The sequence below is a fragment of the Ruditapes philippinarum genome, unplaced genomic scaffold (assembly GCF_026571515.1).
Source record: "Ruditapes philippinarum isolate M1 unplaced genomic scaffold, ASM2657151v2 ctg446_1_1_1_1, whole genome shotgun sequence".
NCBI lineage: Eukaryota > Metazoa > Mollusca > Bivalvia > Venerida > Veneridae > Ruditapes > Ruditapes philippinarum.
In genome coordinates this window covers 520812-546212 of record NW_026862956.1, presented here as the reverse complement: position 1 = coordinate 546212, position 25401 = coordinate 520812, and the positions used below count along the sequence as shown (strand labels likewise).

Sequence of the window (25401 nt, the reverse complement as noted above, 5' to 3'; positions counted from 1 at the left end):
AATGTTTCGATCCCTTTTTTGTTTTTGTTTTAAAGATGACATTTAAAGGCCCATTATGCCTTAGATATGCTATCATTTTTATTTCTCAAAAACGTTTTGTTTTTTGGTATCTTGTTTCAGTTTTCAAAAAAAAACCTTATTCATATATATATATATATATATATATATATATATATATATATATATATATATATATATATATATATATATAAATTGGTATAATTATAGTGCATTATAGCATTTTATATGGAAGTAAAAAAAACTATATTGTTTACATAACTGCCTGTTCAGCGCTACTTTTTTAGTTGTTAAACATGTAACATGTTCTAAATTATTAAAACATTATCAAACACATGTTTGACATTTCTAAAGAATTAAATATTATATATATTGGTTTCTGAGGAAAAGTGTGCCTTTAACTAAAATAATTTGAAATGGAAGAACTAACCACTAATTTTAGGCGTTCAGTTTAAAATACATGGTTCTGCATGCAAAAGAAAATACGTATCATAATTTTATGTAATCTTATAAAATAATTTAACCTGAAAAAGATTTTATACACAGCCTATCCTACTAGAAAACTAAATAATATATGTATTAACACTCATTATCTGGTAACATGTAATTTGGTATAAGAGTAATTATCTGGTATTAAGTACGGGTTATTCTTTTACGATATTAAGACAGAAAGGAGTACTGTATAATTAAGTTAGTCAGCCTTTGTGTTATTATTTTTTATCCAAGCTGATATTTTTTCAAGAAATTTTGAAATTTGATTATCTCTTATCTCTAAACTAGAACATGTAGGCTATAATTAAAGTGAGATAAGACAGATAACTGAATGAGATAAGTTTAAGAGATAATAATATAAAGGAAATAAGTGAAGTCTCCGATCAAGTTGTTTGTGTAAGTACTGTGCAGAATATAAAGGACAGTCAATTTTTAAGAAACAGATTTTTAAATTTAATCGTAAAACATCGGGTATTTCCGTGTAATAGTGTCTAATCTTATAAAATTTTGATGAACAATGATAATACAAATCAAAATACAATTAGATGGAAAATATTAAAGTAATTAAATTCATAGTTAAAGGGTTTCATTCATATATTTGAGGTATTTTTCGAATGCTTGATATGATTTACTAGAAGTGTTTTGTCTTAAATGTTATTTTTTCAGTTAAAGGGTATTTAATTAAGTAAATGTAAATTTAACCGTGGAGATTCTGATTGATAAAATGTTGGCAAGTACAAATGCAGTTGTTTATCAAATATAGAGTGCTATACTGAACGAACAAACAGTTAAGCGTCATTCATAATTGCTACTGTTGAACTAACACGAAACAAACTAACATGCAGCATTTTTATTTCTAGACATTAATATTCCTTGAAAAGAAGCATGATTTATTTACTTTCTCTCTCATTTCAATAAGCGAATAATGTACGTCGCTGAAGCTGGGTTGTATTTGAAATTTCAAATATTTAGTTCTTCATGATTATAATTCTTTTTTATATATCAATAATATATTAATGTACAAATGTCTAATCTAGCACAATTTTCATGATTATTTTATATTCATATTTGATGGTTTTTTATTCTATATATTTTCTTAAGTATTAATATGTTTATGTAATTATATATCTATATATCAATAATACCATTTGAATGATTTTGCATCTAGAAAGTGAATGTTATAGAAAGCAATGATCATTTCTAATGAATAATACATTATTTGAGAAGAAGGTTCGTCTTGTACTAGTGACAGTTGATCAATACAAAACGCGCCTTTTTTAAACATGAAACGTTTCATTGGAGTTCCATACCATTCATTCTCATTTTACCTTATATAAACTGTCTATATAGTTGCTCTTACGGAAAAAGGGACAGAACATATATCTTGGCCGTTGTTTATATTCAAGCGCACATCTATAGATGCTGTGATTTAATTACTATCTATAGATCTACTGATAATATGTTTTGTGTCTTATTGAACAGTTTAATATGTAAGTATATTTTAATGCAGTATGCCTCAAGACAAAATAGTAGGCCAAAGACTAATATGCTGTTAAATTTTGAGCACACGTTCGTTCATTTTATACTATCATTGGAAGAAATTTAAAAAAAAATAGAATTATTCATTTAACAAATTGTTTTCTAGTTTTGTATATTGAAATTAAACGTAGACAAGCTTTCTATAATTGAAATAAAGATTACGCACCAGCTTAATTGGACAGCGTTTCCGTGTCTGTTATATATTATGTCCTCTTTTACAGATATTGACAAATAAACATATTAAAATACATTTGTATATGCTGACACTACTCTAATGTCTTGACTATTTGTTACATAAATCAATGTTGTTGTTTTTTTAATCATTAAAATATTACCTGTCCCACTATTTTGTCATCTATTTGGTTTTATAATGATGTTCTTTTTTTTGCATAGTATCTACACGATAACTTTTTTTTCCAAAATAATTTAACAGTACACATTTTGAAAGTTGAGATGTTCTGTTCGAACATACGGTTGGTTAAAACAGGGGTACGATTTAGATAAGACTGTGTGATATTTTAAGAGATAATACTGAAAGATAGATAAGACCGTGTAAAAATTCCCCAGATGTGCCAGAAGCCAAAACGTCAAGTATACATGTATATAACAACCCAGATTTTGTTACCTTTGTATGTAAACAAAGAAAACAATATCAGAAAAGGAGTAAATTCTAAAATCTAAACCTGTCAGCAGCAAAGAAAACATCTATAAAAATTGTAAACAAGGGTGGTCTTCGCAAAAGCTCTGCTGATATACTCAGCTACAGAAAGTGTTCACATAGTGACAGGAACATTATTTTTACTTATTGAACCAAAATATTGGCATTTTGAAAATCAAAAGATGTAGAAATGTATTGACTACACGATGGCTTTAAAATTTAATTGAAATTTGTTTATTGTCAAAATTTTATTTTACGTGTAAATAGCTGAGGGTGAAAAATAAAAGTTCTGGACTTGCGATTTTTGTTTATGCGTTTTTACCTTTTTGAATATTGAACTTTTTAATGGAATACCATTCCAGGCGACTCCATATAATACTTTCAACAGGTCCATGCAGTCTCGAACACTTGCGTTGATCTGTAGACAATTGGTCGCAACAGATACCAGTAACTAGACGAAAAAGACTTAAAAAACACTTTCCTGCAACTTTTACTGTTCACCCTTCAGGGGGCAATACACAGTTTTCAAGGCTTCTCGGCAAACAACTGACTGCTCCACAATCAAAACCTAACACACAAGTCTGTAATCACACACCTGAAATTAATGCATTTCATTTTTGACATATACATATGTATCTCACAGCAAACAATTAAAAATGCATGTCCACCTTCTAGTTTTCTGGCACATAGCCTTGCAAAAGGGTTGCAAAAAGGTTGCATTTCCGGAAGTTTTTCAAAAGATGATATATCAATAAGATAAGCGAACGCTTATTGGGAAACGAATTAGAGGAAGATTTGTCGTTCGTGAGACAGACTTTAAAAAAATAACAACACTCTTCAGAAAGCATGTTTGAAAGTTGAAAGATTGGTAGAAAGAATTTACAAGACAGATACTGTACGAGTGCATCTGTACCAAATAATTGGTGATTCTTAAGATGATTATGGATAATTCTTAAATATCAGTCTACAAATAATAGATCAATAACTTATATACATTGTAAAAGTATTATAGTTAGTTGTAGCTGTTTATTAATTGCATTATATGTTCAGGAAACATGTATACAGTTTGAAATCGTATTTAACTGAATTATAGAACCCCTTGTCTTCTTCATGAAATATTAAACGTTTCAGAAGACAGTCGTTTATTGTATTTATGCGTTGCTGAGTAAACTCGACACAGACTTAGAAGTTGAGAAGAATTTTAGAACTGTGCATTTTACAGTGTATATATAATGAAGTATTGATGGTCTAAATATTCGCGGAACACATACAATAAAAGACATTTAAAGGGGTAATGTTCACGAACAAAATTCATCCGACATTGATAGAAAGATTTTTCATGTTGAAAGAAATCTGATTATATTTGTACAAATTAATTTGCATTTAATTTCATTGGTTTCGAACGAGAGGAAAACCGAAAATAATATGTGAAATTGCACATATTACACTTATTAAAACTCATTTTCTTATCTAAAATATACTGGAATAAATTTTATACTGAGATAATAGATTTGAGATAAAAGGACATGAATTTAATATTTCAGCATGTCGTCGGAAAAATGTTCAGATTTCAACGTTAATTCAACGAATGATGGTCTGTTTAATGTAACACAGCTACGTACATCTTAATTTGAGAAAACATTTCCCTTACGTAATTCCTTTATACAGTTAAATTAAAAGGAAACTGTACATAACTTATCTATAATAGAATTAATATTTGGTCTGCAGACCGATTTGTTAAGTGATATTAGATTTCACTGACAACAAATGTTACAACACCTTGACAGTACGACCAAATCTACTATAATTGTAACTGAAAGTATATCTTTTTTTGAGATTTAACTATATAATGTCTTCATTTGAGTATTAATAATCATCTTTCCTCATTAGATCAAGCCATGGCTTATAAACATTTGAAATATTGTATGGTATACTGGGAGAACTGTGAGAATATAGGACGGTATACTGGGAGCATGTAGGATGGTATACACGGAGAATATAGGGTGGTATACTGGGAGAATATAGGATGGTATACTGGGAGAATATAGGATGATATACTGGGAGAATATAGGACGGTATACTGGGAGAATATATGGTGGTATACTGGAAGAATATAGGACGGTATACTGGGAGAATATAGGACGGTATACTGGGAGAATATAGGACGGTATACTGGGAGAATATAGGATGGTATACTGGGAGAATATAGGACGGTATACTGGGAGAATATAGGATGATATACTGGGAGAATATAGGTTGATATATTGGGAGAATATAGGATGATATACTGGGAGAATATATGATGATATACTGGGGGAATATAGGACGGTATACTGGAAGAATATAGGATGGTATACTGGGAGAATATATGATGATATACTGGGGGAATATAGGACGGTATACTGGAAGAATATAAGACGGTGTACTGGGAGAATATAGACGGTATACTGGGAGAATACAGGATGGTATACTGGGAGAATATATGATGATATACTGAGAGAATATATGATGGGTTACTGTACTGGGAGGATATATGATGATATACTGGGAGAATATAGGATGGTATACTGGGAGAATATAAGACGGTATACTGAGAGAATATAGGACGGTGTACTGGGAGAATATAAGACGGTATACTGGGAGCATTTAAGACGGTGTACTAGGAGAATATAAGACGATATACTGGGAGAATATAGGATGGTATACTGGGAGAATATAGGGCGGTATACTGGGTGAATATAAGACGGTATACTGGGAGAAGTTAAGACGGTGTACTGGGAGAATATAAGACGGTATACCGGGAGAATATAAGACGTTGTACTGGGAGAATATAAGACGGTATACTGGGAGAATTTAAGACGGTGTACTGGGAGAATATAGACGGTAAACTGGGAGAATATAGGATGGTATACTGGGAGAATATAAGACGGTATACTGGGAGAATATAAGACGGTAAACTGGGAGGATATATGATGATATACTGGGAGAATATAAGATGGTATAGTGGGAGAATATAAGACGGTATACTGAGAGAATATAGGACGGTGTACTGGGAGAATATAGGGCGGTATACTGGGTGAATATAAGACGGTATACTGGGAGAATTTAAGACGGTGCACTGGGAGAATATAAGACGGTATACTGTGAGAATATAAGACGTTGTACTGTACTGGGAGAATATAAGACGGTATACTGGGAGAATTTAAGACGGTGTACTGGGAGAATATAAGACGGTATACTGGGAGAATATAAGACGTTGTATTGGGAGAATATAAGACGTTATACTGGGAGAATATAAGACGGTGTACTGGGAGAATATAGGGCGGTATACTGGGTGAATATAAGACGGTATACTGGGAGAATTTAAGACGGTTTACTGGGAGAATATGTGATGATATACTGGGAGAATATAGGGCGATATACTGGGAGAATATAAGACTGTATACTGGGAGAATATAAGACGTTATACTGGGAGAATATAAGACGGTGTACTGGGAGAATATAGGGCGGTATACTGGGTGAATATAAGACGGTATACTGGGAGAATATGTGATGATATACTGGGAGAATATAAGACGGTATACTGGGAGAATATAAGACTGTATACTGGGAGAATATAAGACGTTATACTGGGAGAATATAAAACGTTATACTGGGAGAATATAGGACTGTATACTGGGAGAATATAAGACTGTATACTGGGAGAATATAAGACGGTGTACTGGGAGAATATAGGACGTTATACTGGGGCGATATAGGACGTTATACTGGGAGAATATGGGAGAATATAGGATGGTATACTGAGAGGACATAGGATGGTAAACTGGGAGAAAATAGGACTGTATACTAGGAGGATACAGGACGGTTATCTGGGAGAAAATAGGATGCTATACTGGGAGAAAATAGGATGCTATACTGGGAGAAAATAGGATGCTATACTGGGAGGATACAGGACGGTTATCTGGGAGAAAATAGGATGCTATACTGGGAGAAAATAGGATGCTATACTGGGAGAAAATAGGATGGTTTATTGGGAGAAAATAGGATGCTATACTGGGAGAAAATAGGATGGTTTATTGGGAGAAAATAGGATGCTATACTGGAGAATATAGGATGCTATACTGGGAGGATACAGGACGGTTATCTGGGAGAAAATAGGATGCTATACTGGGAGAAAATAGGATGGTTTATTGGGAGAAAATAGGATGCTATACTGGGAGAAAATAGGATGGTTTATTGGGAGAAAATAGGATGCTATACTGGGAGAAAATAGGATGGTTTATTGGGAGAAAATAGGATGCTATACTGGGAGAAAATAGGATGGTTTATTGGGAGAAAATAGGATGCTATATTGGGAGAAAATAGGATGGTTTATTGGGAGAAAATAGGATGCTATACTGGGAGAAAATAGGATGCTATACTGGAAGAATATAAAACGGTATACTGGGAGGATATAGAACAGTATACTGGGAGAAGATAGGATGGAAGAAAAAAGAAAGTAACAGATCTTTAAATTAAAAGGGACTACATGTAAATGTAATCGTTAACATCAGTGTAAAAGTTAATTGTCTAAACAAGTACATATTCAAAGAATTTATTTTATAATAATGAATGGTTTGTCCATCAGTGCACATGTATCTTAGAGGTACGGACATATTTTCATTACACTAAGAAACGTTAAAATTTCTGTAGTCTGTAATCTATTTTTATTCTTGTAATAAGTAAGAGATTAACAGACAACTTTAGGGGCAAGTATCCAGAAGACATATCTTATAAAATCGCTAGCATAACGTGCTGATTAATGTAAAATATAATTTATTCGTAATTACTCCTGCAGTAAAGGAGGTTTTGTCTTCATAGTTTATTGTCTATATGGCTTCCAAAATATTTATATAATAATTATAAACGTACTGTGCAAACCACCATTTAGTCTTGTTCGGCGCGGAAAAAACTGTGTCATTTGTAATATTTGAGAAATAGGTAATAACATTCATACAATTTTCTTTTACACATAGATCTAATTAACAAATAAAAAAAATACTATAACATAATGACATCTGGTATAACTAATGTCTACTACCTTTTGGATTGAACTGTGTTATAAAATATAAGATGAGATTATATATGTATAGATTATACTGCCACTATATATCCGAATAAATGCTGCGAAACTGGGTAGTATAATAGTCACGAGTGTTCATGAAAATGCACGTTAAAATCGTGCATTATTATCAAACAAAAAAAAAGATAAATAAAAGAGAAAGTGTCTCTTAAAAGATTCGCAGATATTGTGTTGCTAGGAGAATAAAACAGTGTTTGTTTACATAGCAACGATACCCCACTGTACTTATCAACAGTTTTATGGTTAGTTATTATAGTTGATAATTAAATGCACGTGCCAGAATTAACTATTTCATAGACACGCGCTCAGATTCTTGGATAAAAGCCAAATGAATACCATTGTTTTAAATTTCATATTATCTCATAAGCTTACTATTAACTTCCCTTCCTACGTTAAGTAAGTTACATCATTTTTCAAATACATTTGTAGAAAAAAAATGAAAGCACAGATATATAGGTGATATTGAATGGGTGTAAGTTAAATAATGAATTTATTCAACGATTTCAATTAATTCAGTAATGAACCTACACGAATGTGATATTCTATTTATCACAACCAAAAAAAGACCCAAAAAATAAAAACCCCAACTAATCCTTTCATTGACGCGCCTATAGTGCAACGCTTACATTAAGAGCGTCTTTACACTACGTCACGTCAAAATATATGCACGACCGTGCAATACCATTTTTACGGAGTCGCAAAAAAGTCGGGTATGTCATAAATATCTATATTTAGCTCCGTGATAAAAGCAAAAATAAATAGAATATTTTCTACGCGTATAGTATGATTTATTTTTTTTAACCGAAAGAAAAAGAATATCATTTACGTGTTTATCACAATTTTAATCTTTTTTAATTCAATGCAAACTTCCGACTTAAATGAGTATTAAATTCACATTACTTAAGAAAATAAGAATTTAAAACATAATGAACAAGTCTGTTTCAGATCAAAATTTATTGCCATCAGAAAAGAAACATTAATGTACAGGTAGGCTTAAACTACTTGGGGAATATATATGTCAAACATTCTGTATTCCGAGCATTTATCTGTCTACGATGTAAACATATGTTATCAAAGTTCATAGATTGATATCAAAGACTTTACACTCTAAAAACAATCGGCGAGGGTAAACTTAATCAAAGATGATGTACTCCCGCAGAAAAATCTGAGTGTTTTACGACATCCACTTGACGAACCGAGGTAACGTATACCGGTTATCTTCCCTGCGCATGCGTAATACAGTTTGGCACATCAATGCTACTGAGCATTCACTGATAGATAGCAAAGAAGTTTCAAATTTCAACAAACAGTGGCAGAAGTTGGTTGATGATCAGCGCTAGTAAAACACTTGTGAACAGTCATAGAAAACAGTCGGATTAAGTGCGCGTGTATTTTGTATCAGGTGAAATTAATAATTGTGTAGAGTGGAATAATTTGCCTGACGTCATTGGAAATATTTATAACATCTTTTTACTCTTTAAAATCGGACACATAATTGATTAAGTCCATTTATTCAAAGATTCTTCACTACAGTCAACAATTTGTGCAAACAGAGAAGTGTTAGTTCCACAGATTTTTTAAACTTTAATTTCTCTTTTTATTAAGCTTGTTTCTTATTTCTTTTACTTTTTTTATAAAAGTGCGCATATTTTTATTTGGAAGTTTTATTTGGAATATTTGCTAACATCACTCCATTTTAATCAATAACTGATTAAAACTTAAAGGCAATCATTTAAAATGTTTTATGTACGTATATAGGCTATGCTTTTATGTATGAAATATTCTACGCGTAAAAATGCAAATGTACATGCATCTAAATTGTGGCAAAAAGTAAGTCATAATTAAGAGAATGCCGTGGAATAATGTGCACTTTGCTTCAGTTCTAATTCCCTTACGAAGAAGCTAATTGGATTCTTAATGAAAGCATGCTTTTGATGAAATACAAATTTAAAGACCATTTAATCATAGTGATACGTCGAACACGCTTTCGTATATTTAAAGAATAATTAAGTCGCAAATTACAAAGTATTTTCACAGAATGACGAGGAGAAAGTTTTAAGGTTTAATAAAAACGCCCAGTTATGTCAATCGTTATAAGTAATCCAGCAAATGTTAAGGATTTCAGGGTCAAATTACGTTGTCTTAATGTATTGATTGTTCTACTAAAAAAGAATATTCGATTTCAATTAAAAGTATACTAATTCTAAATAGACACACTCATTGAAACTCAATCTGCCGTTGAAAAATCATTTCAAAGCGTGTTTTTTATAAATTGTTAAAATATTCCCAAGGGATCCTGCAACGTTATACCAATTAGAAATAGATTTTAAATCTAAAACTACCTGCTCAAAACTTTTTATTGAAAGAAACGCTTTACATCAGTTTGAGAAAATGAATACACAGGTGTCGGTTATAAAACAAAAAACTGAGATTATTTTGATAGAATAAATTATATAGATGAGTATACAATAGATTGTGCAGCTGCCGGTAAAACTTAAAATAGTTTTCTTAAAATTAAGGTAAACAGTAACCCTTATATACCTGAACAGAAATTTAAGGAAGCACTTCAAAATAGATGATCGAAGGTTAAATATTTCATTACAAAAAAGTTGTTTGGCTCAATTTTATACAATTTAGTTACCTGTTTTGTTAGGAAGAAAATAACACTTTTTTTCGATGTTAAAACGTTACGATATTGTATAAAAAAAAATTGAAATGCACGTTCTTGAAATTAAATGTTCATACGCTACTGACATAAACTCCGTGTGGATTTGATTAAAGCTGTAGAAAAGATGAAGATATTATATTTGCTTTATGTTGCATTATTCTAGACGTAATTCGCACGTGTAATGGAATTAAGCTGGGGTAATTGAAACGGCACGCACGAGCTTTTATAACTTGTAATATTGCATAAGAACAACCGTGATGATTTAATCTACTTAGTATATTGTGCATATCTGAACAAAATAAGAAGAATATTCCAAAGATTTTTTATTCGCAAGAAATATTTGTTAATATCGCAATTTACATTAATGTCTTTCCTGTTTAGAAGATAAATGAATATGAATATAACTTCTTATGCTTAATTTCAAATATGGTTATAACCTTATGTTAACTTATTCAAGTGATATTAGTAACACTTGTTTTTTGGGGGTTGGTTAGGGTTTTTCTTCTTTTTTAAAGTATTATGAATTTCTTGCACACTTTCTATTTTAGGACAGTTTATATTTTAAATTTAAAAGAAGGTAACCACTAACCTAAAACTTGAATGCTCAAGACAATTTTTAAGTAATCAATGCATTTAAATTGTTTTCCCTTCAGAATTTGGATTATTTCATAGAAGCTTTAATTACTGCGTATTTCAGTCGTTAAATGTATAAGGTGGAGTTAAAACATACGCAGCACGTGTAATAATTTCACGCATTGCTGCAACAACATCTATCTTTTTTGTTAGGCTTTTTACTTATATTACAAATGTTTTTCCCAGCTCTAAGACTATATTCACCGTCTAATAAACTTTTTAAAGTTTACTTTGCGGCTTAAGATTAGCGCACTGCGTCCCTTTCTGGATTTCAGATTAAGATTGCGTGCTACATGTAAGATAAATGCTATTCGAGGAAAACACATGTGAGTAAAGTATATTACCCTGAACGGATTAATTTACTTTAGATACTTTTAATTTCTGCAGGTAACCAAGCCGTATAATTTTGGAGTCATTTTTTCGTTTAATGATATGTGTGTGTTGAACGAAAATTTTGGTTTAGTTAATTACCGTTAAGTACAAGTAATCAAAACATCAAAACTGTAGGTAATATTTTTTAACATTGAACTTCTGTAGAAATATGTTGCATTACTCTTCATTTGTTCCTAATTGTTAATTGATGATTATATTTATAAATTGGACGAGTGAAATTCACAATAATTTACTTAACTTTTGTATTTCTGAATATAGGAAAAGTGTTGAACAAGTTGAAACTAAAGTGTTGACTTCTGTAAAGTAGCTAGTGTATTGGGAAAATATTGGTACAAATTACTAGTCTTCTTAGAATAATGCAACTGTGGAACATCATGATGTGCCGGAAAAAAACGTTTGTAGTGTAAGCAGATACATATAAAAGTTATATCTAACTAACTGTGATAAAATATTCAGAATTTGATTTTATATGAAACGATGAACATTATGGTTGGAATTAATTTAAACTTGAGAAGTTAAAACAAAAATGTGATAAAAATGGCACAAGGAAAAGTATCAGAAACATATGTATTGTTGCTACAGTATATTGTTTTCATCATTCTCAGTTTGACTACGTCGATAAATTCAAGTAAAACAGGCCTCATTCCTGTCGCCAGATGTCGTTCTAGATGTCTCTCAAAGGTAAGTGGGATGTTAGGCTAGATTTCCCGCCTAAAAACAGTAAATGCTATATTTATAAACATGTTAAATTGAAATATCAAATTTTTAAAGAAATAGTATCAATATAATCTTCTTCCCTCCGTTTTAATGATAAACAGGCTATTAAAATAAATAAGTGTTCATATTATTTTACAATTTTTAAATGTTGTTATAGTTAAAGCAGTTGAATTTAATATTTCATATATGATGTATTTGATGAATTTTAGCTAATGTAATTCTGATAACCATTTTATTCTAATATATAAATGGCAAAGGTTGCGCATATTTGTACACGTTCTTGTTTGCCACGTGTTTTATGCACGTGCGTTTCTGCTTATATACCAAAACCAGAATAATCGTACTATTAGCGCAACAGTCGTGTTTTAAAGTTTACAATAAAATACTCTACATGAAACCTCACGTGATATGGCACGAAAACGTTGTATTGATTCATCTGTCATACATATATTTCTCAGGTAGAAAAATGTATATCAATTTGACGTATTTGGTAACCAAAATCTTTGCACGTGTATTTTTAATCTAATTACCCTTTTCAAGCAATAGCGTTAGAGAGTATCTAGGACAAAAGGCAGTTTTTTTTAAAGAAATGTGTGACTAAGTCAGTTATATGATACAGATAAATTGCGGAAGTATATGCCCTTTCACGAAATTGACGTAATTATAATCAGCAAAATAATTTTATTGTTTTTCATATCACGAAATATAGGGATCATGATGAATTAGAGATTGTGGAGAATAAATTATATAATTATTTAATGATAATGTATATGCTAAAGTTATATAAATTATGTTAGCAGTTCTACAACTTTTTTCATGTACTCTACGTTATATATATAAGCCTGACTTTCGTAAAGTAACAACAAAATGAAATTCAGAAATAAAAAGAAAATTCAGAAATTATAATAAATCAAGTATAAAACCCAGTCAGCATAAAGCGAGATCTGACTATGTGTCTAGTATAAAGCCAGTTTAGTGCATCTATAACAATCCAGTCAGTTTAGTCTGTGCGTCTTTAGATAACTATAAAGCCAGGTCAGTTCGTATGTACCAAGTATGAAGCCAAGTCAGTCCGTATGCACCAAGAATGAAGCCAAGTCTGTCCGTATGCACCAAGTATGAAGCCAATTAAGACCGTATGCACCAAGTATGAATGCAAGTCAGTCCTTATGTACTAAGTAAGAAGGCAAGTCAGCCCGTATGCACCTAGTATGAAACCAGGTCAGCCTATGCGTCTGTAAAGTCTGAACAGACCCCGTGTTGCTTCTTAACGTTTAAGTAAAAATATGGACAAGTTTCACAAATTCGGCCTAGGAAATGTTAACACATTGTGCTCAGATAATGATATACACTTAACTTGCCGAAACTTTAAACATTTAAACATCTATAGCAAAAAAGTTGATTATATCTGCACATGTCAATTTATCAGATATATCAATTAATTTTAAAAGAAGATAAGGAAACTCAAATTTCAAATTCGAGATGTTAGCGTCTTATATCAAGCTTGAAATACAGATGAATACGCTTCTTGTTAGGTTTTTTTCTATTCACAGGTGTTTCAGGTAGCTCTACCACTGACATTAATTATGTTTCTGTTGAAATATATACATCATTTTTGTTATATTTGCTGTCATCGAATTCCAGTCATGAGATTTTTTTACAATTCACTTTATTTTAAGTGTACTCAAACAAGCTACATATATAATTTATATCAAATACACTTTTATGTAAAATAATGTAATTGGAAGATGAAAATTTATTTTTTATCTCCAGTACACTATGATGTTTTGCCTGGTTTTACTTTAAATTATTTGACTTTTATCCGAAAGGGGGAATACATTAATATATGCTTACACATATATATTTATTCTATCATTTACATGTAAGTTGTAAAAAAATGTCTCGTCTCAATCTTTTTTTCTTTCTTTCTTTTTCATTTTTGAATTTGCACATGAAACCTTATGTTTAACAGTGTGATCTCTGTGAAATAACAACCTTTAATAAACAGCGACCTGTATTTAAAAACTGATCGACTCTCGCTCTAATAACATGGGATTTTCTTGGGATTTAGGTTATTCGAATTGATGGCGACCTTGTAGTGTATGGCTTAATTAATGACCAATGCTTACCGAGGAATCCGGAAAAACAATACATAACAAAGCAACAATGATGCCCGTATGATAACAATTTGTTTATATCAGATCATGGATAACAGAAGCAAAATGGTATAACCGTTCAGTTAATGATGTACAATGACTTCATTAATTAGTATAAACCACCTCTGCCCCATTATCTATGTCACGTGACCCACGAGTAATTGTTGATAATACAGTTGGCACAGCAGGGAATATCAGCAGCGGCATAAATTATTGTAACATAATAGTAAATTAATTGAAGGCCTCGTTATGCTAATCTGGTATTACATAAATTTATATAAAATTACCATACACTTCTGTTAGAAAATGTCAGGCGTGTATTGAATTGTGTTGAATGCATTACGTCATAGATGTTATGCGTAATTTATGCATAATAACATGCCGCTTTTATCACATCCGGTCAAAGTTCTCGGCTAAACACCACCAAAATAGATCATGAGAGTGTTAACTTGCCATTATTACATATATCTGAGCATTAGGTGTAAATATATGTAGATTCATATCCGGGTGCACGAGAAATCGTACGGCAACATCTTTGTATATTTCGCTTAACAACCATAATATGTATTCGTATGTATGGTACTTTTAATGGCTATTATCTAATTCGTTTAAAATATAGTTACAATGTTAAAGTGTGAAACAAAATTAACAACATGGCTTGGAATATTTGTTTAATTTTAACGTTTTGCAAGATGCTCCATCTTTTTAGTTTGTACTGAATATTTCATTGTAAAACATTTCCTTCCTGAATGTAATAATCTTGCGAAGGTTCTTTATAGACTTTATCGAGTAAATTCACTTTCAGAACTTTTGGACACAGTTCAGTCCATAAAACTGATCTATGAAGATTTCATAGACGAAACAAACTTGTATTCTAAGATTAAAAAAACTCATTTTATAAACATGTACTCGTACTTACTCACTTCAGGCCGAAGAATCATATTTTAATAATTATAGTGATCAGCGCAGTACGACCAATGATGTCAAACAAACAAACAAACAAAAGCAAGATGCCAATATCACACTATGAATCTATATTACCTTGGTCGTGTATTAACATGTGAAACTACAAAATTAGAATATTTTCGTAAAGATAAAGTAAAATCTCGGTGAAGTGAACTGTTCAAACGAGGGCAGCTTCACCTTTGCACATCTCTGGAATTTCTATCATTTCTCCAGAACGGAAAATTATCTTGAAGTAACGAATTTGTAGAAACTTCATGTCAAAACAAGACGGCTCATGCTCGTATTGACTGCTCGATAACTTGAGAATGCCATTATGTTCAAGGGGCACTTATGTAAAATGCAAATGTGCGTTAATTTGTTAATTTGTTATCTAGGTTAAATTAGAAATAAATGACTGTTGATGTATTATATTATGATTAGATTGCCAACAATAACCTGACAATATGTCGTCTGCCTTCTGGAAACGCTTCCACTTTTATTGTCCCCCTCAGATTCTCTTGACACGTTTTGTTCTTAATGAGTCTGCAAATTGTTTCAAGTAGTAATGTTATAATGTTAGAAACAAATCTATCAACAAAGGGCATTCGTATTGTTCAAATGATTATCTATTATATGAATGGGGCATTAAAGTCATGCTGCTACAGTTGTTTGTGAATGACATATGAGCTGCGTCACGACAAAACCAACATAGTGCGTTTGCGACCAGCATGGATCCAGACCAGCCTGCGCATCTGCGCATTCTGATCAGGATTCATGCTGTTCGCTATCAATTTCTATACTTGTTAAAAGGTTAAAAAGCGAACAGCATGGATCCTGATCAGACTGTGCGGATGCGCAAGCTGGTCTGGATCCATGCTGGTCGCAAACGCACTATGTTGGTTTTGTCATGACGCGGCTCACATTAAAACAAAAAGGCGATTGTAACGCAGGAGGTCAAATGAACAATCGGCTGAGTGAATCCTCTATCAACCAGCTTTATATAACTAAAACAGCATCACCTTAAAAACAACACAAATTCTGTCCTCAGTATTAAAACGAAAATTCTTAAATGACTGTATAATTGTCATAGAAATATGAACTTTGAAACCAAATACGAACAAATTAAATATAACGCATAGACATAAATTTGTGACATAAATCGCAAAGCTTACTCTCTTTACATACTTAGTTTTTTTAAAAGCAAATTAACTGAAAAATATTTTCGTTTTACAATGTTTTCTGCATAAATGATTTTATTTTCATACAAACCATTCAATCATAAAAAACTTTTCCTAGACATATTTTAATTAATTGCATTTTTATTCACTCATATTCAATGGACTTTCCTTACCTTGTACTTTTATGTCTCACTTATTCATAATCACGTGGCATTTGCAGGAAAGAACTTTAATATTTTCACGGAAGGTTAAAAGTAAAATTGAACATTTAAGATCCGTTTTTTATGTAACAGAAAACGTGATAAATGAAAATAATTTTTATTATAATAATTAAATTTTATGATTTGAATTCAACTTTGTCACGCTAAATTTATGAAAAAGTGAAATTCAAGATAACAAATAAGGAACAGAAACAAATAAGGAACAAATAAAAGGAGGAAAGATGCACATAATTGGCGCGATAATCATTCTTTGCATTATCTGTTTAACATTAAATTTTTCCATTTAAGTCAAGGTCTTTACAACACATGCGCAAATCTTGTGTGTATTCTTTAAAGAAGTATTTTGCAAGCTTACAGTTTTTCCGTCTTTAATCTAAAGCCATTTTCAACTTTAACAACATATATCAGAGGAAACTACACGTGATTAACGTGCACTGTGATGTCGATGACCCTTTGATACAAAGATGACCACAGTTCTACAATATGACCGTAGTTAATTGTTGTTCCTGTGAAGACAGACTCTGGTTTTCGTCTTCTTGATAGATTAATCGCTTGAAACAATTATCACTTTATTCAATAAAACCACAGTTCCTGTTTTGAAACAAGGCTTGTAACTCCGGACGCTGAGATTTACATCTCTCGAGCGTAATAAGATAATTAAGTTTTTCGAATTGGCGTTAATTTATGACCGTGTTCTGCTCAGTGGCCGGGTGATTTTATAACATACTCAGTGTGATGTAATAAATGTAACCGTATATTACGACGTTTCAAGCTTTCATCACAAGTTTGATCAACAACAGATAACAATATAGAAGTTTATTACTTCCATGTATTGAATTATTTTAGAGCCAAACCGATTTAAATTCTATTTATGAGTTACTTAATAATGAGGCATTCCTTCTGACTCTCTGTTTCAATGTACAATATAAGTACCAAATGGAGTTGCACATTCTACCTTTGATATATTTCTTTGATATTTTTCGAGACAAGCCGAAGGATTTCATAGCCCTAACAGGAAATGGTTTCCAGATGATGTTGTGTTAGGTATTTGAATTCGAAGCCCCAAATAGTGAAGTTCAAGGAATTAAGCCATGGTATACAAGTTTTCAGGCATTTGACTGAAGTTCAGGTTTTTTCCTACTCTCGAAAGCTCTCTTTTTCTATATAAAACTAATTGAAATAATACTAAATTTAGTATTTTCAGGTTTAATGATATTTTTAACTTGCACCCATGTTACGCCCTAATTACTAAATGTAGTTAGCAAATAGTATATAGCATATTCAGGCGTTGATATTTTTTGATATTTATAACATACGCGCTATTTCATACTTAAATATCAATCAATGTCGATTTGCCGAACAGAAACACATAAAACATTCGACAGACTGAAATTACAATTCTTCATGTTCTATATTGTCTGAACACATTCACGTGACTGATTATTCATTTATATACATACACTTACGTCGCAAACATATGGTTACATGCTTTTTTTCTCTTTTTTCAGTTCTTAGAGGATATAGTGGACGATGAAATGTGTCGACACACCTCGTCATGTGACAAGGTAATTTACCCGTTCTTACTGTTGCCATGTCACACCTTTTATATTTTATAATTTTATCATATACAAAGAAAATGTACAGTTTTGCATACATGTTCTAACTTCCCAAACTCCGCGCACCGGTTACACTACGTCCAGTAACCACTGTCTTTACACAAATCACGTGATGATAAATCATTTTTGATAAGTGTAGAATCAAAATCATTAATTAATAGAATGATTCCTCTTTTAAAAGCGGCCATTGTTTTGGGATATAAAAAATCAGTTTCATAATATATATGTTATCGAAATTATTTTTTATTTTAGTTCACATCTAGCACATTCCGTTCTTGAAACATAGCAAAACCGTGTTTACTTTTAAAATAAATATCAAAATTTAAAAAAAATCATTTCGTCAAAAATATTGACGAAATTGTTGTAATGGGAGGGGAGATCACAGTTTACTGCCTGGAAGATTGATAACTTCCTATATACAGTATTAAACTGAGGAAGTTTAAAAAATATATCAACCTTTTATTGTATTACAGTGATCGATGACGACGATGATTTCATTGATATGGTCTCTTCTTTGAATTTCGTTAAGATGAATATAATTTATATTCATTCATTGGATTTTTCACATGAACACCGTATATCATGAAAAACATCAACTAACTTCTATAAAAAGTAACTTTTAACAACATTTTTTTTCACTTGAAGATATTAAAGATAATTGTTTAGAGAAAACCTCTCTGCCTATTATTCCACGTGGAAATTAAACAGCGTAAGGTGTTATATTTAATTTGTTCAACGGGGAAATTCTGTCACGAGGAGACATGTATAGAATCCAAATTCTCCGACTTATTAATTTAAATATATTTGTTTTGTATTTGTTAATTCAAAATAACAAATTATTTGAGATTTTGAATTATTGATGTTCGACTGTAGAGTGGTATTTACATTACATAAACAATGTAGGGATCGGCTATGTAGTGAATCTAATTTCGATGATGTATGTGGACTTTTTCTTCTCCATTCCTACACATTCTAAACGTCTTTATGAAAATACACCCTCAACGGGTCTTAAATCGTTGTGAATTTCACGATCCCAAGAGACGTTGAAAGCATTTATTTCTTTGAATATTTTATATGAGCGTCTAGTATAATTATGTTTACGGTTCAAAAACCCAATTACTGCAAACACCTTGAAACGGTTGGAGATACACATATGTCGATCTAAATTATCGTCACTTCTTCTCAAACCATTTTATTTTAGCCAGATAGGCAATTTTTCTTTACGAGTACATTTGGAACCATATATCAATTATAGCAGAAACATAGCAACAATAAACATTGTTTAATGATAACTGATGAGTGGTTTATTTTGGTCAGAACATGCAGCACGTACTGATCTGTTGTTAACACCTGTATATTATCTTAAATGTATCATGTACATTTTACCAAAACATATTTCATTGCTATCAATACTTAATATTGTTTTCTTAAATTCTATAGCTTTATTGGGTCAGGGAATTTTTTTAAAGTCAAAATATTTGATGGTGTTTTAAAGTAATGATCAATTCCTTATTGTTGTTGTTGTTGTTGTTATTGTTCTTGTTGTTATTGTTTTCTGTTGCGTTTTAACTTGGCTCTACTGTTTTAACACAACAATCTAATAAGTGTAATCAAGTATTAATTCCCACATGCTGCAAAAATCTAATTTAGTGGTAATTGCTATTCTAGGTTACTATTGAGAGTAAGAAAATTAGAAGAAAAAAATCAGAAAGGTTTCTTACTGATACCTCAGCTTTATTAAAATGAATGACATTAACTCCTGTGTTACTAGCAATATGGACACCTAAAGCAGCATGCCTCCAGATTCATGCTTCTTTTTCTGGAAAATTTTGAAGGTGTATAAAAAAAGTGTCATTATTGTCAAGTGAACAAAGAAATTAAATTTACACATTGCAAACTGCATTTCCAACCCACGTAAATTACCAAATAAAGATCAAAATTTGAGGTCTAAAATCCTAAAAAACATACCTTCTAATTTTTACATAGATTACCTGATGCACTTTAAACAGAGCGATTTGCAAAAGATAATTAAAAATGTACTCAGAAATAAACTGAAAATCGTATTTTTGCGACATACTTAGCCAAATTTGAGTGCAATTCTTTTCAATTTGGATCATTTTGGAAATACGGAATTAGCAAATGATTTGAAATTTGGCACACAAGTTATTTTTCTAGACCTTCAAATAATGGAACATTATCTCGAAAACTAATTTCTTGTCCCCTTAAGAAACCTCAATTGAGTCCATTTTGTACATTTTTCTCAAAGTTGGTTTTCTTAAAATATATTGGCTCATCTAGAGGCATGCAGCTTTTAATCAAGGAGCACAAGCTAATTATTCAAATTTAAGATTTATTTAAGATTTGTTTTCTTTAACATAGAGGGCAACATAGACATAACCTGTAATTTTTTGTGCAAACAGGTACATATGTGTATTCTAAAGATTAGCACTAGAATTAACAACAATTACATAAACTGCATCACAATAAGCAGTTGTCTGACGTTTAATAATGTCCTATAGTTTGCATTAGAACCAGTGTTTGAATGCCTTGATTTTGAATTAATTTTAAATCCCGACAGGCGTATGGACGGACGTAATGATAAGAGCGAATTCATAAGCAATCCCCTCCGGAGGAGCATTAAATACAAAACTATTACTTTTATGTCTGTGTTTTTATAATATGAAAATTATACACATGACAAAAAAGATTACAAAGTCTGAAATCTGAAGTCTGAAGTTTGTATTTTGATTTATGTAAGCATCTTTTTTGTTTTAAAAAAAGCAATACTACCTTGTAACACTTAAATGACAAAAACAGATAAAAATGAAATACAAAGTGAACGCCCGTAGTCATTTATATAACCCGGAATACAGACTGTGCATTTTCTACAATTTTCATCTGGCAGTTACATTATTCTGCATTGTTGTTATAATTATGTATCATTAAATCATAATGATTTAAGTGCTACCATCAACAAAACAATGTTATATTTCACTGTGCATTTTTGCAAAGGCTTTTACGTACATTATTTATGCTTACAATAATGCTCGGGTTAAGCATATGTAAGGAATCCTGCATATTATGTATAGAATCGCACCAACTTTTTTATTAGTTCTGTTAAAGTGATACAGATTAAATATAGCGCGGTGAGTTAGGTTTAAATCACTATCAGGAAACCACAAATCTTCCATTAATACCAGTTAAAGTTTCTGGCTGGCACTAAAAGAAAAATATTTTTCTATAGTTTCTGATATTTCTTTGGCCCTACATGTGTTAATGCTAGTTAAAGGCACCTTACTTTGAATAATAATGCACAGCATGCTTTCTTTACTGTATGAACATTAGCAGTGGCATTCTGAGGGTAAATAATACTAGCATTACGTTAATGTGCAACTACCTTACAAATGATAAAATATAACTTGCTGCTTTCAACACCTAGTCATTCTTTTATATTGTGTAAAATATAATTATAAGAAGTAGTACTATAAACTTATTACACCACAAAACCACAACAAAACATGTTTATGCTGCGATGCGTTTTGTTCTTTCATTCTCAGTTAATATTTGCGACCACAACACGATTGTAATTATTATCATCAACATGTGATGATGTTATCGTAAAAGAATAATTTATTTTGAACTGTTTTACCTTTCACTAAACGATGATTTATGCTTAATTTTACGTGGCATCCATTGAATGATTGAGCGATATGACAATATATAGCACTGTCAAATAAAAGAAAAAACGAGAAGTCTTTCATTTTACAAATAGTGGCAATACATGTAAAAAGATGTTTGCAAGTATGCAAAAATTAGTTACTGTAAAAAAGTAAAATGGTGTACTGTTTAAGCAAATACTTGTTGGCATTTGGACACGGTATTAAACAAGGAAACAGACGTATGTGAATTAACTACTACCAGTTTAGAAATTCATATTGTGTCATATATGATTGTATAAAAAGGGTAGTGCGTTCACAATTAAGAGAAATAAACAACTCGTTTAGAGCCAAAACATATCAGCTGATGTTTTTCTTCTTTCTATTTTATCTGTTTGAGAAAGCTTAACGATCTGCTGTACTCACTATCTCATTACATATTTCATGAAACTAATCCATACAGTGCTAATTACTTTTGACTGACAAATTCAATCCAATATGATCAACCGTATATTGTTTACAACACGGTCTTACGTCAAAGTCTTTCTCTCCAATTTGTTTGTAATGCTGTTTACCAAGTGCTTTTACGTCAGGTGTAATACTCGATACACCTCGTACAATCCGACTCATTTCTGGCACACTTTTCAAAGACTGTTTCACGGTGTTTGAATTCCAATACCGAAGCTTTTCTTAGAGCCAGAAGGTATATGCAAAAAGATATTGGCCAATAAAATGTTTGGCAAAATTTCTCCCAGCTATCTTCTTTAGATCATTATGGATATATTTTAGTTTTGATGTAGGTTGTGATATGATGGAAAATTATTCCTGAAAAAAAGCGGCAATTACTTTATGTAAGGTTATATCCCCATAATATAAATCATTACGCATTCAGCATAGGGGGTAGATGTACGGAGTGAGCTAGCATTTTTCTCCTGTTGAAAGAGTGTGTTTCCATTATCGCATTGCAAAAATAATATTTCTTTGATGTTTCGACTTTAAAATTCGGTTGAAATTAAGTGAACGATAACACTCTATGAAAACAATTTCTTCATAGAAAGAGTTTACAATAACTGTCGATGGTTGACTTGTGTAAAAGTTTTAACTTAGTTTATTATTTTTCTATAATTCTATAAAACATGTAGATTTCGTAATAAGATATTAGCTTGTTTAAATGACATTTTTTTATATAAAAATTGAAAAGGTCTAAATAAGAACTTGGTAAATTATCAATCTAATAAAAACAGGACAGACCAATGTTCTTGTTTGATAGTTATATAATTTCAACTAATACTCATAAAGTTTACGTATACTACTTAACGGTAAGGAAAAAAACAAGAGGAATGGTGTATAGAAAAAATGTGGTTTTACTAAAAAATATATATTGTACCCCTTGGCAGTGAGAAGGGCGTTCTTTTCTTCAATCTTTGAATTTTGATTTAAAACAAACCTCGGTGACATTTTATCCTTTTTGGAGACTTAATGGCAAACCTTTGGCCATTCGTAGCTCTAAAAGTCATAAAGAAGATGAAGTGTAGCTGTTGTATCTAGGAACTCGTGTAATCTTACCTGCGCTTGCCGCTATATGATTGTCTGCAAGTTTGAAACAAGAAAAAAAATTCTTAAACATACAAAATCATAACATAAATGAATTGATTCATTCAGTATGAATGCCTGCAGGTATTATTTCCTATCAAAGGTTCCTGTTTCAAAATGATTTAATAATTCAATCCCGTAAATGTTCAGGTGTCTGTGAATCAAGTTAAATGTAAACGTTTTGTACAATATTGTTTTAATCGGTTTGTGTGTGAACGCCCCACACACGTGAAGTGAGGATGCGTGGAATGAACGCTTTTAGAACCAACTCGTGACTGACACACAGTAAATATTTTGCTGTAAAGTCTATTATACGCTATTTTCTCAACACATCAATTAATTAAAACCATACGACCATTATTATAAAACAGCTGTTTGAACGCGTTTAAGCCTTCTAATGTAACATTTTAGATTTTTTTATCCCAGTTTTGAATTAAATTTTAAGAATGTATTGTATCGCATGTCTTTGTTTGTAATTACCATCATTACTGTGTCATTTCAAATGTTGCTGATATAAAAAAAGATCCTATACAAAATCCTATACTGTATATGAACAACTATGACGATGTTGGAATGTTTTGAATATAATGAACGTGTATAGATGTACATTAACCCAATAAGATCTTAATGAGGGATCGAAAGGAAGTCCTTTTTGTATTTGGTATAAAATAAATTTGGATATTTGGATAAATAATCAACTAATTCATATCATTGGCATTAAAACACAATTATTCATTCTTTGGCATAAGAATTTAGAAGACAAGAATACCTATCACCACATACACACATTTAATTAAATATATATGAAAGAAATATACATTCAACTTACGTCAATACGTTTATTTCAGAAATTTAATCACATGTAATTTTTCAGTGCTGGGAAGTGTGTGGAAACATCTTCTTTCAAACAGACTTGTGGAGAGAAGCTTGCAAGAGAAAGAAACTTTGTGTAAGTGGAGACAATTTTTATTTAACTTTTTGATGCCAGAAGACTGTGGATTAACTTTAAGTGAAGACTATAAATTTAGTTTAAGTGGGGACTATAAAAAGACTAACTTTAAGTTGGACTATATTAAGCATTAAGTGAAAAATATAAACTAGCTGTAATAAGTAGAAAGAATAAACAAACTTTAATTAAGAGTAAAATATAAACTAGCTTTAAGTGGAAACTATAGACTAACCTATAAACCTACTTTAAATGCAGAAAATAAACTGTGGGTTTTAAAACGACACTGTAAACTAGCTTTAAGTCGAGACTATAAACTTTAAGTGGAGAGTATGGATTATCTTAAAGTGGAGACTGTAAACTTACTTTAAGTGGAGACTGTTGACTTAAGCTGTAAGTAGAGGGTATAGACAAGGTATAAACGATGTTACAAATTGTTTGATAAATTTAATCTAATTAAAGATACAAAATATTGCAGAATCTTTCTGTTTTTCTATGGTCGATATAAAGTTCCGATTATTTAATTTAACAATGAAGACCATTTATATTTTACCAGTATATCCTATGTTTAAAATTACATGTCAATTTAAATTGCAACACAAAGTTAATTTGAATGATTTGACAAACCCTCCTTTTTAAAACTAAATATCATTTAGGTATTTTTCATTTACTAATTATTCAACATGCACAATAAATAGAATAATTATGATGGATGATGGTATAAATAGTCTTGAGTCTTTTACATAATTTCAATTACAACCTATCGCCCTTGACAGTCCATTACAAACAATACTTTGAGATTTTGATGTAGTAAAACAAAGTTTTTGTAACTGTTTTTCGACATTTCGTC

General features: G+C 31.1%; 1 protein-coding gene across 3 annotated transcripts in view; it reads left to right on the top strand.

The window, feature by feature from the left end:
• Window positions 1-9092: 9092 nt before the first annotated feature.
• The window catches only part of LOC132720760 (uncharacterized), a 55330-nt gene continuing 39021 nt past the window's right edge, over window positions 9093-25401 (top strand). The window contains exons 1-5 of one of the 3 annotated variants that reach the window (XM_060704971.1): window positions 9093-9388; window positions 11406-11456; window positions 11782-12204; window positions 18249-18305; window positions 24480-24554. In XM_060704971.1, the coding sequence (XP_060560954.1) occupies window positions 12061-12204; window positions 18249-18305; window positions 24480-24554 (276 nt within the window). In that variant the 5' untranslated portion in view covers window positions 9093-9388; window positions 11406-11456; window positions 11782-12060. The remainder of the gene's footprint in view (window positions 9389-11405; window positions 11457-11781; window positions 12205-18248; window positions 18306-24479; window positions 24555-25401) is intronic. The other 2 variants (XM_060704970.1, XM_060704972.1) reach the window with 2 other exon arrangements.